This window comes from Ranitomeya imitator, chromosome 2 (assembly GCF_032444005.1).
Source record: "Ranitomeya imitator isolate aRanImi1 chromosome 2, aRanImi1.pri, whole genome shotgun sequence".
Classification (NCBI taxonomy): domain Eukaryota; kingdom Metazoa; phylum Chordata; class Amphibia; order Anura; family Dendrobatidae; genus Ranitomeya; species Ranitomeya imitator.
The window spans coordinates 742,245,574-742,260,914 of record NC_091283.1 but is presented as its reverse complement, the minus strand read 5'-3'; the positions used below and the strand labels follow the sequence as shown (position 1 = coordinate 742,260,914).

General features: G+C 42.8%; 1 protein-coding gene across 7 annotated transcripts in view; it reads left to right on the top strand.

Moving 5' to 3' along the window:
• USP54 (ubiquitin specific peptidase 54) overlaps positions 1 to 15,341 on the top strand; it is a 149,877-nt gene that overhangs the window by 106,219 nt on the left and 28,317 nt on the right. For 5 of the 7 annotated variants that reach the window (XR_011318498.1, XR_011318497.1, XR_011318499.1 and 2 more), the window contains exons 6-14: positions 393 to 475; positions 1,204 to 1,309; positions 1,427 to 1,573; positions 2,320 to 2,469; positions 3,912 to 4,080; positions 4,270 to 4,440; positions 6,438 to 6,569; positions 6,688 to 7,068; positions 13,783 to 14,020. Coding sequence is in view for 4 of the 7 variants with exons in the window: in XM_069753234.1 (XP_069609335.1) it covers positions 393 to 475; positions 1,204 to 1,309; positions 1,427 to 1,573; positions 2,320 to 2,469; positions 3,912 to 4,080; positions 4,270 to 4,440; positions 6,438 to 6,569; positions 6,688 to 7,068; positions 13,783 to 14,020 (1,577 nt within the window). In the remaining 3 variants the exon portion in view is untranslated. The remainder of the gene's footprint in view (positions 1 to 392; positions 476 to 1,203; positions 1,310 to 1,426; positions 1,574 to 2,319; positions 2,470 to 3,911; positions 4,081 to 4,269; positions 4,441 to 6,437; positions 6,570 to 6,687; positions 7,069 to 13,782; positions 14,021 to 15,341) is intronic. The other 2 variants (XM_069753238.1, XM_069753235.1) reach the window with 1 other exon arrangement.

The following is a 15,341-nucleotide window of genomic DNA, read 5'->3' as shown; positions in this document are numbered from 1 at the left end:
GGTTGGAATCATCACCTGTGCAGATGATCACATTACCACCGATGCAATACTAAAGAAATCCTGAAAACCTGCACTGTTGGCGGCCATCGAGGCCTGGAGTTGGGGACCCCTGCTTTAGATCAACATAATCTGGACTTAGTGCGCTAATGGCTTTTGTTCCAAAAAATCATGTGATCGGCTGCTGTGGCCATTTTTAGTTTACCGCTTTGTTCGCTGTCCAGCTCCTGGCGCAGTGCGGCATAGAGCTTTATTCTTTTCATTAAATGCTCGCACACCCCATTAGACAGTGGGGGTCCATTGTGGTTCACTGATGGAAACCTGATGGTTCTGTCATCGGCTGTTATGGGGTGTGCTCTGTTTTCATTGTTCTGCAATTTAATCTGCTTTTGCAGTGTGTTTGTACCAGCTGTGGTGCCACGTCAGACCCTCTGCCTTTCATTCAGATGGTGCATTATATCTCCACTACTGCTCTCTGGTAAGGTTTCTTTTTCCATTTCTACTCCATCTTCTTATATTAGACAGTCAGTGACATGGTCCCATAGGAGGCATGGCGTTCTCTCCAGATTACAGGTTCCTCCTGTATGTTATAAAGCATAGTGATGTTATAGCCGTAGAATAACATCGTTGTATATGAGTATAAGTATATGATCCAATATTAAATACATATAACACAGAACGCTGGGCTTTAGTGCTTATGCAAACTTTTAGTCTTATCCTTTGTTACCCATCCTAAATTTCCTAGCTTTCCATTTAATGTGGTGATTTAACCTGATAACTGACGGCTACAGACCCGTCAATTACCTCTTAATAGAAATCTAAACTTTTAGGTCTGAGTAGCATACATACTGTAATATCAAATATGGACCAAACAGACATAATTGCATTAGGCCTTATTAGAATTGGTGCAACTCTGTCCCTAGGACGCAGTCCATCTGCAGTGTCGGTGCTTTGTGGCCGCTGGCCGGGAGCCCTGAGAGCCGCCTCTTCCCTCCTGGCATCCACAGCTCTTCTATTGATTGCCTGGCCTGGCTCGATGTCCCGTGTGCATCATGATGATGGCACGCCAGGCTGACTAATCACAATAAGAGCTGTGGATGCCGAGAGGTGTTATCATTTCTATTTATTTTTGATGCTGCTCATATTCCTCTGTGGCGCACTAACATCTTAAATGACGCTCTTATTTTTTTCATGCTTGCACCCTAGCAACCAGGCAATATGTATGTTGGAAAGGAGAGAAAAGCCAACCCCTGATATGTTTGGAGAATTACTGCAAAAAGCGAGTACAATGGGAGACTTGAGGAACTGTCCTGTGAGTTCTCAATGTTGTGCTTTTTTTTAACCCTTTATCTCTTCCAATGTAATGGAAAATGTGCTTTATTGTTTCTGTGCTTTGTATTCTGTTATAACAGCGACATTAACTTTACAGAGTAATTGTGGCGAGAAAATCCGCATCCGTCGCGTACTCATGAACTCCCCCCAGATCATAACGATAGGCCTGGTGTGGGACTCTGACCACTCTGATCTTGCTGAGGACGTCATTCACAGTCTGGGGACCTGCCTGAAGCTCGGGGATGTAAGTCAATCTATAGGTTGTTGAGTTTCCAGACGAGACGAACTTACGGATCGATATAGCTTCATTTCTGGTCTAGCAGCTTCCCATAAAGGAGTAATAGCATTGATCGTCTAGTCATAAAATCACTGATCCACATAGTGTCCGTGTCCCATCCAACCTTGCGTCTGGAAAGTGCTCAGTGTTGTGTTATAGCCAAGCATTGACATTTTATCTAAGGCTGCCGTCACACTAGCACTATTTAGTCAGTATTTTACCTCAGTATTTGTAAGCCAAAACCGGGAGTGGGTGATAAGTGCAGAAGTGGTGAATATGTTTCTGTGATACTTTTCCTCTGATTGTTCCACTCCTGGTTTTGGCTTACAAATACTGAGGTAAAATACTGACCAAATACTGCTACTGTGACAGCAGCCTCACTGCTAGAAAAGATATCCTGATATATTTCACTTAGGCCGGGGTCACACTATCAGTATTTGGTCAGTATTTTACATCAGTATTTGTAGCCAAAACCAGGAGTGGGTGATAAATCCATAAGTGGTGACGTGTTTCTATTATACTTTTCCACTGATTGTTCCACTCCTGGTTTTGGCTTATAAATACTGAGGTAAAATACTGACCAAATACTGCTAGTGTGACCCTGGCCTCACTCATTCTAAAAAAAGAAAAAAAAAAAGCATTGAATCTGTCTGCATTACTGAGCACCATATTGACTCGTACATGATAGATTTCCCTGCTTCTTTTCTTCTCAGCTATTCTATCGGGTGACAGATGACCGAGCGAAACACTCTGAGCTCTATTTGGTCGGGATGATCTGTTATTATGGCAAACATTACTCCACATTCTTCTTTCAAACCAAAATACGCAAGTGGATGTATTTCGATGATGCCCATGTAAAAGAGGTAATCAAAGTAATAAATCTATGTGTATTTTACATGGCTCACAGCAAACAATTAAAATGATCTCTGACAGTATAGGGGGTTTGCGTTATGGTCATGTCAGTCACTATGGATTTCACTATTGGGTTTTTTTTTTTGGGACTGACCATATTGAATACAGTGTGACATTAGTTAATCCCAGGATCGCCCCAACACTAAGGTGCCATTCACATTGACCCCCCAGGATAGTGGGCAGCAGGGATTTGCTCATTTAGGTCCTCCTGATTTTTAGATGATTGTGTTGGACAGTGGCTTTCCCCGACCATTGATTGTAAAGGGTTAAATTATCCCCAGCTCCCCCGATTCATTATTTTGTTTTCGCCCTTTAGCTGTTAGTACCTTATTTATTTAATTTGCCCCCTTTAGAAGTTAATTTTAATTGGTCTCACCATTTTTTTTTTCTGGGGGGGGGGGGGGGGGGCAGTGGAGGAATTCAACTTTGTGGACATAGTTTTGGTTATCCCGATGTTTTAGCTTAGATCATAACGAGCACATTTTTCACAATTTTGTGCAATTTTACTCTGTAACGTAGCAGAGTTAATTATTATTTTATTTTTTTAATCACAACTGAAGGCTAACGTGAGATATTTTCAGGGATTGTGCAACTGTAGGAAGGTGCAAAATAAAAAATGAAAAAATGTAAAACTCTCATGCACCGTATTGACAAATTTGATGCCAAAACGACAACAACAAATACCACAAGCCAAAAAAAGTCGCATAAAGTGCAAATGATGAATCTGATGAGTTGTGAAGGAACAATGGGGCACATTTATTAATACTGTTGAATTTTTAATGCAAGATGCATTTATGCTGAATGATTACCATGACCAAGCGTTTCTCGATGATCCTTCATTGTAAACCGCTTTACAATTGCCAAATGAACGAGTGAAATTCTTGTTCCTTGAGTGAAATGAGTTTTTAATCAAGCTTTAAAAATCCTCGTTTTCGGCAGCACATTGTTCTCGGCAGCCCAGATCACACAGATCAGTCTATTAGAGATCATTCTGTGCACATCTGAAATGCCGCCTGCCTGTGTAAACATGCTATTTACTGAGCGCTGATCAGCATGGTGGTCCCGAAGTCCTGCACATCGACTAATCTAAGCAGCCCCTTAGACTGAAAGTACACTAAAGCCTTGCTTTGATAAATATGATCCATCTTTTCTAGTGTAGTCTTAATCTACACCATTTGAATAATGCTAGTTGGCTTAATTTATGCTACAAATCTGTGCTCCAATTTTTTTTTTAATTTTCTTCTTTGGTGCAATAAGTGTCTCAAACACAACTATGGTGCAAGTCATGAAAGCTAGTTTGCTGACACGTTTAGCATAATTAATATTCCCGCCAGTGTGTTTTCATTTATGTGCGAACAGTTATGTTTTTTAATATATATTTTTTTTACTCTAGATTGGTCCAAAATGGAAAGACGTGGTTACAAAATGCATAAAGGGGCACTACCAGCCGTTGCTCCTTTTGTACGCCGATCCCAGAGGTACTCCAGTGTCGGTTCCAGATGTTTTGTCTCAGATGGATATTCGCCAGTACAGCAGGACATGCTATGACAGTGAAGACTCTGGTAACTACACACCTTTTTATCGAACGCTGCCTTTCCTTAAGGTATTGTGTAAGGGTTGAATGCGTGCAGAATTGTCCGGGTGAATTATTGGCTTTATTTTAGCAGCCGTCTTTGTTGTGTACACCGCTTCCTTATCTATCCCCTGCCTGCATAGCATGTGACAGCGGTGAATTACTACTTGTACCTCAGGCAGGGAGCCCTCCATCTCCAGTGACACCAGGACGGACTCCTCCACCGACAGCTATCACTACAAACATTCCCATCATGAATCTGTGGTGAGCCACTTCTCCTCGGACTCCCAAGGCACCGTCATCTACAACCTGGAGAACGATGCGGCCTCACAGAGCAGTAGAGATACAGGTACCACAACGCAATAGGTCTCATCTGGGAATCATTCTCTTCTATCTCTCTCTCTCTTTCTATTAAATCTACCAGGTATATATATAAAACATCCATAATTTAATTTTAACTTAAATCTAAACAGCTTAAATAGCTAATAATTCCAGTTTAATCATTTAATCAAATTCTGGTTATAATGAATTTTGATCTTTTATATTTAAGCCCAGGATATAATTCCTATTTCTCTTGAATGTAAAAGTCCTGAGATAGTTGGGGCACCTTGACGTACCATGACTTCACCATGATTGCACACAACCCGTTTCTGTGCCCTAGTGATTATTTGGAGAAAGCCCTCTAATCCTGGCAGCTTAACACCTTGGATGCCACAGTCAATAGTATTTAAAGGGAATTCATTAGCAGATATTTTTGCTATGAAATCTAACAGCAGCATGATGTAGGGGCAGAGAGCCTGCTTCCAGCAATGTTTGCTGGGCTGCTTGGTGGCATTTGGCTAGAATCCCTGTTTTCTCTGCTGTAGTGGTTAGAATTCTGAGCTATAACCCTGTCATACTCCTGATTGGCCACTTACTGTGTCCATTGTCAGGAAGCTGCCAGCCAGTGGTGGGGGGCAGGGTTCTACAGATTAGCGTGACTTGCCTGCACTTGAGACTTTGTCCACCCCTGATAATCTCCTGGTGATAAAACACTGTATTGAAACCACAGCATGCAGCCTAATAAGTGACACATTTCTGGAATCTGGGTCTCTGCCCCTACATTGTGCTTTTCTCAAACCTCAAAAAGCTGCTGACAGCTTGGGACTAAAAAAAAAATATACATATAAAAAGCTAGTCTGAAAAAATTAAAGAAAAAATCAACTCTCAGAATGAAGGAACAAAAAAAAAAACCTTTTTTCAGAAAAAGTGGTCTAATTTTTAAAGAAAAATTTTAAATCCATATGCCTGATATGATATAGTTTCAATTCTAATAACCCTTAAGCAAAAGTTAACACTTTGACAGTCATTTCAACACATAGAAAGGCGCTAATACGTTATATGTGCAAAAAGTTAAACGGTCTAGATTTAAAACTGGAAAAACTATGACATTTATTATTATTATTAATAATATTATGCCCTTAAAAAATTGTAATAATAATTAATATATTTAAATTTCACACAATGGTGGCTTTGAACAATATAACAAAAACAAGCTCCTATAATAACTATATTGACAACAAAATAAAGAAAGTTATGCAGCAGCACACAATCAATAAAAAATAAAAAAATATTAGGGAAAATGTGGACGGCCCTTAAAGCGGTTGTCCGGTCCTTTTGCATTGCTGACCTGTGCTTTGGATACGTCATCAATACTAGATCGTGGGGGTGCGACACCTGGCACCATTGCCCGTCTGTGCCGGCGGTGGCCCATTGTGATCAGTTGCCGAGCTGCTCCTATTTGAATGAATGGAGTGGATCTGCCGTACCCCACAGTGGATCTAGCCGTGCCGTTCTGCTACGCAGCCGTTATACCGTATAACCGGAAGCCTGACTTGGTAATGCAGACACGCAGAAGCTTCTGCCCATCTGCCCGCACGCTCTATGCCTATGTTCATGGACGCTCTAGAAGCATTATATAGCAATTAATTTAACTTGTAAATAATATCCAGAAATTGATTATAGATTTAAGGTGGAATTTGCCTTCAAGGTGTTTATTGATTTACTGTATTTTACCTGGAATGGATGTAAATATTCTTCTTTTTCCTTTGATGGAACCAATCGAACCATTATCGTTTACCAAGCATTGTATTGCGTGCAAACCGATTCAGAGATCAGCTGTTATTGTCATCATGAGTCTCACATTTGTGGGAATTTATGCCTCAGTTACTCTGAAGAAAGCCAACGTGTGATATCACATTAGGTATTTCGCGGTTTCCATGGTATACATTATTATAAAGAGGTTTAAGGTTGCTGTGCAGGTATCCTCATTTTCTAGGGTTTTATGGTGTACTTTCTTGTATACAGGACACCTGACAGATAGTGAGTGTAGTCAGAGACATTTTTCAAGGAAGGGACCCTTAACTGACCGAAAACGAAGTTCCAGTCGGCCTCGGAGAAAAGGAGATGAGTCCCAATCTTCAGGTTATCACAGTGAAGGTCTGACCTGCACTTTTACTAGTGGTCCTGCTTCATATCACTTTTTCCTTTCTTCAGTGAGCTTTGCTTCCGCTTTTAACACTTGGCCTTCTCTTTGATTGCTTGTCCATTGTATTAGGTGAAACCTTGAAGGAGAAGCAGGCTCCACGAGCAGGTCTGAAGCTGTCCAGCAGTTCCAGTAGGCTGAGAGACTTTAAGACAACTGTTAGCAATATGATTCACAGTCGACCATCGCAAGCGTCACAAACCACCCCGAGCATACATCATGTTGGAAGTGCAGTGGATCAAGCCGAAATCAAGCCACCCTCAAGTTTAGCAGTAAGACCGAGGGACTGGGAAATGGACAATACCAGCAGCGAGATGAAATCGGGGTTATCCGGCAGGTATCGGCCCACATGGCGTCCAACACGTGAGCCATTAAATGTTGATAGTGTGTTCAGAACTGAAAAGAGAAAAAATACAGGATACAGTCCACTCAGTCCCTTCTCAGAAGAAGCTGGTAAGATGATGTCCTCCTTAAGCATCTTATGCTCGTTTGCTCATCATGAAGTCCTCTGTTCTCCTTTGTTGTCAGACCTTCTTTCCATGTTAACATCCATATTTGTCTCCCTATAGAGGAGAACGTTGTTCATAGTGAAACCTGGTTTTACAGTTAGGGCCAGAAATATTTGGACAGTGACACAAGTTTTGTTATTTTAGCTGTTTACAAAAACATGTTCAGAAATACAATTATATATATAATATGGGCTGAAAGTGCACACTCCCAGCTGCAATATGATGGTTTCCACATCCAAATCGGAGAAAGGGTTTAGGAATCATAGCTCTGTAATGCATAGCGTCCTCTTTTTCAAGGGACCAAAAGTAATTGGACAATGGACTCTAAGGGCTGCAATTAACTCTGAAGGCGTCTCCCTCGTTAACCTGTAATCAATGAAGTAGTTAAAAGGTCAGGGGTGGATTCCAGGTGTGTGGTTTTGCATTTGGAAGCTGTTGCTGTGAGCAGACAACATGCGGTCAAAGGAACTCTCAATTGAGGTGAAGCAGAACATCCTGAGGCTGAAAAAAAAGAAAAAATCCATCAGAGAGATAGCAGACATGCTTGGAGTAGCAAAATCAACAGTTGGGTACATTCTGAGAAAACAGGAATTGACTGGTGAGCTTGGGAACTCAAAAAGGCCTGGGCGTCCACGGATGACAACAGTGGTGGATGATCGCCGCATATTATTATTATTATTATTATACATTTTTATAGCGCCATTTATTCCATGGCGCTTTACATGTGAATACGGGGCAAATATAGACAAATACATTAACCATGAGCAGATAACAAGGCACACGAGTACATAAGGAGGGAGGACCCTGCCCGCGAGGGCTCACAGTCTGCAGGGGGTGGTTGAGGATACACTAGGAGAGGGAAGAGCTGGCTGTACGGCTGTTCAGTAGGTTGAGGATCACTGCAGGCTGTAGGCTTGTCGGAAGAGATGAGTCTTCAGGTTCTTTTTGAAGGTTTCTATGGTAGGCGCATGTCTGATGTGTTGGGGTAGAGAGTTCCAGAGTATGGGGGAAGCACGGGAGAAGTCTTGGATGCGGTTATGGGAAGAAGAGATGAGAGGGGAGTAGAGAAGGAGGTCTTGGGAGGATCGGAGGTCGCGTGTAGGTAGGTACCGGGAGACCATGTCACAGATGTATGGAGGAGACAGGTTGTGGATGGCTTTGTATGTCAGTGTGAGGGTTTTGAACTGGAGTCTCTGGGTGATAGGAAGCCAGTGAAGGGCTTGACACAGGGGAAAGGCTGGGGAATAGCGGGGGGACAGGTGGATTAGTCGGGCAGCAGAGTGTAGGATGGATTGGAGTGGTGCCAGAGTGCTAGAGGGGAGTCCAGAGAGTAGGAGGTTGCAGTAGTCGAGGCGGGAGATGATAAGGGCATGCACTAGCGTTTTTGCAGTATTGCGGTCAAGGAAAGCACGGATCCGGGAAATATTTTTGAGTTTGAGACGACAGGAGGAGGCAAGGGCTTGGATATGTGGCTTGAAAGAGAGGGCAGAGTCGAGGATCACCCCGAGGCACCGGGCGTGTGGGACTGGGGATAGTGAGCAGCCATTGACATTGATGGTTAGGTCTGGTGGAGGGGTAGAGTGAGATGGGGGAAAGATGATGAATTCTGTTTTGTCCATGTTCAGTTGTAGAAAGCGAGCAGAAAAGAAGGCTGAAATGGCAGACAGACAGTGCGGGATTTTGGTAAGCAAGGAGGAGAGGTCAGGTCCGGAGAGGTAGATCTGCGTGTCGTCAGCGTAGAGATGGTACTGCATACCGTGGGATTCTATGAGCTGTCCTAGGCCGAAAGTGTAGATGGAGAAGAGTAGGGGTCCTAGAACAGAGCCTTGAGGAACACCGACTGACAAGGGGCGAAGTGAGGAGGTGGTGTGGGGGAGGGAGACACTGAATGTTCGGTCTGTCAGATATGACGAGATCCAGGAAAGGGCCAAGTCTGTGATGCCAAGGGATGAGAGGATTTGTAGCAAAAGGGAGTGGTCTACAGTGTCAAAGGCAGAAGACAAGTCCAGGAGAAGGAGGACAGAGTAGTGTCGCTTGCTCCTGGCAGTTAGTAGGTCATTGGTGACTTTAGTTAGGGCAGTTTCAGTTGAGTGATGGGAACGGAAGCCTGATTGTAACCGATCAAAGAGGGAGCAGGAGGAGAAGTGGGAGGACAGTTCAAGATGGACGTGTTGCTCCAGCAATTTGGAGGCATAAGGGAGAAGAGATATTGGGCGATAGCTAGACACAGAGGATGGGTCGAGGGAGGGCTTTTTGAGGATGGGTGTGATCTTGGCATGCTTGAAGGATGAGGGAAAGACACCTGTTGTGAGTGAGAGGTTGAAGAGGTGCGTTAGGGTTGGGATGAAGACCGTGGAAAGGTTAGGGATGAGGTGGGATGGGAGCGGGTCAAGCGTGCAGGTGGTGAGGTGTGATCTTGACAGGAGGGTGGAGAGCTGATCTTCTGTCATGGTGGAGAAGCTGGTTTTGGAGGAGCAGGGTTGAGCAGGTAAGAGGGGCAGTGGGCGCTGTGGGCCAAAGCTTTCTTTCTTTTACTTAATTTGGTGAAGAAGAACCCGTTCACAACAACAACTGAAGTCCAGAACACTCTCAGTGAAGTAGGTGTATCTGTCTCTAAGTCAACAGTAAAGAGAAGACTCCATGACAGTAAATACAAAGGGTTCACATCTAGATGCAAACCATTCATCAATACCAAAAATAGACAGGCCAGAGTTAAATTTGCAGAAAAACACCTCAAGAAGCCAGCTCAGTTCTGGAAAAGTATTCTATGGACAGATGAGACAAAGATCAACCTGTACCAGAATGATGGGAAGAAAAAAGTTTGGAGAAGAAAGGGAACGGCACATGATCCAAGGCACACCACATCCTCTGTAAAACATGGTGGAGGCAACGTGATGGCATGGGCATGCATGGCTTTCAATGGCACTGGGTCACTTGTGTTTATTGATGACATAAGAGCAGACAAGAGTAGCCGGATGAATTCTGAAGTGTACCGGGATATACTTTCAGCCCAGATTCAGCCAAATGCTGCAAAGTTGATTGGACGGCGCTTCATAGTACAGATGGACAATGACCCCAAGCATACAGCCAAAGCTACCCAGGAGTTCATGAGTGCCAAAAAGTGGCACATTCTGCAATGGCCAAGTCAATCTCCAGATCTAAACCCAATTGAGCATGCATTTCACTTGCTCAAATCCAGACTTAAGACGGAAAGACCCACAAACAAGCAAGACCTGAAGGCAGCGGCTGTAAAGGCCTGGCAAAGCATTAAGAAGGAGGAAACCCAGCGTTTGGTGATGTCCATGGGTTCCAGACTTAAGGCAGTGATTGCCTCCAAAGGATTTGCAACAAAATATTGAAAATAAAAATATTTTGTTTGGGTTATGTTTATTTGTCCAATTACTTTTGACCTCCTAAAATGTGGAGTGTTTGTAAAGAAATGTGTACAATTCCTACATTTTCTATCAGATATTTTTGTTCAACCCTTCAAATTAAACGTTACAATCTGCACTTGAATTCTGTTGTAGAGGTTTCATTTCAAATCCAATGTGGTGGCATGCAGAGCCCAACTCGCGAAAATTGTGTCACTGTCCAAATATTTCTGGCCCTAACTGTACATCAGGGACATTTACATTTTAGCTGTAATGGTTCCCCCTAGGCATACAGAAGGATTCTGTGGTTTTGGCGAGGCGTGGTTTGTCCCATTTTAAGTTTGAGTGACTGTATGTCAGGACTTGTGGCTTTATATGCTGTACCCTGGTGTATATCCATCGCATGTGCTTGTTCTTATAGACAAAGTTAAGTGGAGTCTGTCAGCAGGTTATTATGTAATCGTAGAGTAGCAGGCTGGAGGGGCTGAGGATGTGATTCCAGCAATGTATCACTTGACTGTGTGTTGCTGTTTCGGTAAAATAGGTGTTTTCTCTGCTGCTAATCCAACCCACACCACTAATTGGCAGCTCTCTGTGTACATTGACGGAAAGCTGTTAATCAGTGGTGGGGACGGGGTTACACAGAGCCGTTTACTAAGAGACGTGAGACGCCAAGTCTTGAAGTGATAATCTCCTGCTCATAAAACACTCATTTGTATCAAAACAATAGTATGCAGACCAGCAAGTGAAACATTACTGGAATCCGGGTCTATGCTCCTACCTACGGATTACATAACAAAACCTGGTCACAGATTCCCTATTAAAGTTATGGATCAATATTAAAAAATCTGGCTTCTTCTAAAATGGCATGACGCAGTACCCAGGTTATATGTGGTACTCCTGCTCTGCTCTGCTAACGCCAGTAAAGCTGAGCTGCAGTAGCGGGCACAACCTGCCGCCAGGTGTTGTGATCTCTAGTGCTGCTTTCACACATCTGTGTTTCTTCTGACCCGAATATGAGAGACTCGTATATGCCTAATGAGTTTGTCAAGCTGGCGATGTGTGAAACCTGCCTGAATGAAGGGACGCATGTTTTTACAATTCTAGACAACCCTAAAGCAACAGTAAAAACGCTGACCAGGGGGTTAAAAAAGTGATGCCTTTTACCGTATGCATGTTATTTTTTTCTATGGAAATCTTGATGTTCTGATGATGGCATCTATAATGAAAAACACTGTTGTAAAGGAAAAATATAATGAGAAAATGACCTACTACTAGTAAAATGTTTAGCTTTTTTGTATTAATGTTTTACATTTTTTTTGTAATAAAGGAAAAAAATTGGTATTCTTGCAATTTTGATCTTCATTCTCGGCGGTGCAAGGTCCTGTGAAAACAAGACATGTGCAGCTGAGAACAATGGCTGCCTATGCGCAGTGATCTATAGGGTGCGCTACGTATATGGATACACCTAAATAAAAGGGGAATGGTTGGTGATATCAACTTCGTGTTTGTGGCACATTACTATATATGGGAAGGGGGAAAACTTTTCATGATGGGTGGTGACCATGGCGGCCATTTTGAAGTCGGCCATTTTGGATCAAACATTATTTTTTCCAATGGGAAGAGGGTCATGTGACACATCAAACTTATTGAGAATTTCACAAGAAAAACAATGGTGTGCTTGGTTTTAACGTAACTTTAGTCTTTCACGAGTCATTTACAAGTTACTCTTTGTTTACAGCCATTGACATGTCACAGAGGTTAACACGTGAGGCGCGGATAGAAATTGTGTTGATGTCTGGTGAGCGCAGTACCCGGGTCATTGCAGCAGATTTCAATGCAAGACGCCCTATGCAAGAAAACGATCACCATTCCCATTTGATTTAGGTGTATCCATATAAATGGCTCACCCAAAAAGGTTTACCTCATCACTGAACATAATGTTCTGTGTAAACTGAGGGTCCTGTTCCAATTTTTGTTTTGACCATTCAGCAAATTCAGCGCGCCGATCTGGCATCAGTCTAACATCCCTTCGGCGGATATTAGCTTCTCACAAATGGCACCTAGCTGCTGCAGCATCTCAACGAGGATGACCCAGATCGGCGTGCAGAATGGGCAAAACAAAAATAGGAACAGTACCCTCAGTTTACACAGAACATTATGTTCAGTGATGAGGCAAACTTTTTTGGGTGGGCCATTTATATGGATACACCTAAATAAAATGGGAATGGTGACAGTTTTCTTGTGTAGGATGTCTTGCATTGAAATCTGCTGCAATGACCCAGGTACTGCGCTCACCAGACATCAACACAATTTCTATCCGCTCCTCACGTGTTAACATCTGCAACATGTCAATGGATGTAAGCAAAGAGAAACTTGTAAATAACTAATGAAAGAACAAAGCTATGTTAAAACCAAGCACACCATTGTTTTTCTTGTGAAATTCTCAATAAGTTTGATGTGTCACATGACCCTCTTCCTATTGGAAAAAATAAAGTTGGATCCAAAATGGACGACGTCAAAATGGCCGCCATGGTCACCACCCATCTTGTAAAGTTTTCCCCTCCCATATACTAATGTGCCACAAACAGGAAGTTGATATCACCAACCATTCCCATTTTATTTAGGTGTATCCATATACATGGCCCACCCTGTAGTATAGATTGCTTAGTGCACATCGTTTATTTTGGTCTGCCCGTGTAAACCGGCTGTTAAACCAACGCCAGTTGGGAGAAGTTTACTGATCAGCGGTTGTTTAGTGTAGCCAGTCAGTCCATGTAAACCAGCTGTCATGGTGCAGGGACAGGAACTCTGAAGTCTCCTGTTGTGAGTCGTATGTTAGCAGCTTTGTACAGAGGTCTTGCCTGTAGGTGAAATATTGTCTGTGATGATAACGAGACTGCTGAAAAGTCCTCTATAAAGAACAGGAAGTATGTGCTAAAATACCCCAAGTGACAAGTGTGAAGTTTTCAAAAATAAATGTAAAGTAAAAATCTGACAAAAAAATAAAGGTCATTTTCTGATGTATTCCCTACAACATTAGCGAAGATATAAGTGCGTGTAGGATATGTCCTGAACCTTGTTTGCAGCTGTCCAAATCCCTGCTTGTGGCGTGATGCACCATCCTTGTGACTTCACATCCATTAATCTCGCACACATGGACAGGGGCGAGTGGGCTTTTGAGGTTAAAAATAGTCATGTCTTCACCTTTGTCAGCATCAGAACTTTTAAGGATTTCATAGAGTGAAATATGATGAGAAAATCATTTTAATTATTTTCTATAAAAGCCAAGGAACTCTCGGTCAGTGATCGGAGGGAATCTGCCAATCCTGACACAAAGGAGAAGCATCCATGTGTGAAATATAGAAGTTGGGGTGTTGGACGTGGTACTCCTCCTCACCTGGTGGATCAGCAGCAGCCTCGTCTTATCCAGAGGATGGAGTCTGGCTATGAAAGTAGTGAACGGAACAGCAATAGTCCCATCAGCATGGACTTACCTTTATCAGAGAATTGTAGTGCTTTTCGGTAACTATTTTGTATGATTATTTATTAAGAACACGTATTTTACATGGCAGAACATGGTTTGGAATAACCGCATACATGTAAGGCACATAGCATGGACAACGAAGGCTATGTGCACACGTTGCGGATTTACTGCGGATCTGCAGCGTTTTTTTCCACGCAGAAACGCTGCAGATCCGCAAGTGATTTACAGTATATTGTAAATCAATGGGAAAATAAAATTCTGTGCTAATGGTGTGGAAAACTCCACACGGAAAACGCAGCGGATTGAAAGAAGGAGCATGTCACTTCTTTGTGAATCTGCAGCGTTTCTGCACCCATTCCATTATAGAAATCCGCAGGGGTAAAAAACGCATGATATCCGCACAGAATCCGCAAGAAAAACGCATCAAACCTGCGCCTGCATTTTCTGCCAGGAGATGCAAATTTTGTGCAGAAGCACCCAAATCTGCAACGTGTGCACATACCCTAAAGGGAACCCTGCCTGTCTAACACTTCTGTAATTCATTCCATATTAAAGTCCACAATAAGCTATCAGTTGAGGTCAGGAATAATGTTACTAATCAGATACACACTGCAATATAGCCAGGCGCTGGACCCTTTCCCTAGCCTGCCTTTCCTTTTCACAATGTCCGTGCAGCTGTCCTCTGTGCGATATAATCCATGAGTTTTGCTTGGAGTTAGCCACACACAGCGGTAATGCACCACAGAGTGCCAGTGCACATTTTAGGAGACTACCCACGGTGCAGGAAAAGCAGAGACTATCCTCGCCCCCCCCAAAGTGATATCACTTGCGGGATTGGGGATGGTCTCTGTTTGCTATGTAATCTCCTTACATTGAGCACTGCCAGTGCGCTTTTTGCTGGCTTGTCACATCTCATCAGAGCCAGTGAGGGAGTGCATTGTCACTATGCATTAAAAAAAGTGAAACAGATCCTGTGGAGCATATGTCGGAATTGACAACGGACACATACTCAGAAGAGCAGGGATTAGCCCAGCCCCTGAAATGGAGGTCACTGATGACACTATGTTTCTGGGTGGGGACAGAGTCTATAGCCATGACCACAGCCTCTGCCCCTTGATGATATCTCTCTTGAGATATCACTGGGATTCTCAAACTAAGTGTCATCAAAGAGGAAGGATGAAAAAATAAAGCAGAGTAGTGAGAGAGGGATAGGGATTTTTTTTTTATTAAAGTGTATTAGAAAAGAGATTATTACATGAATTAGACAGACCTTTAGGATTAAAATAAATGTTCGTTTCGGAGCACCCCGTTAATAAAATGAGAATATTTATCTTTAAATATAAAATGAAAACAATAGGT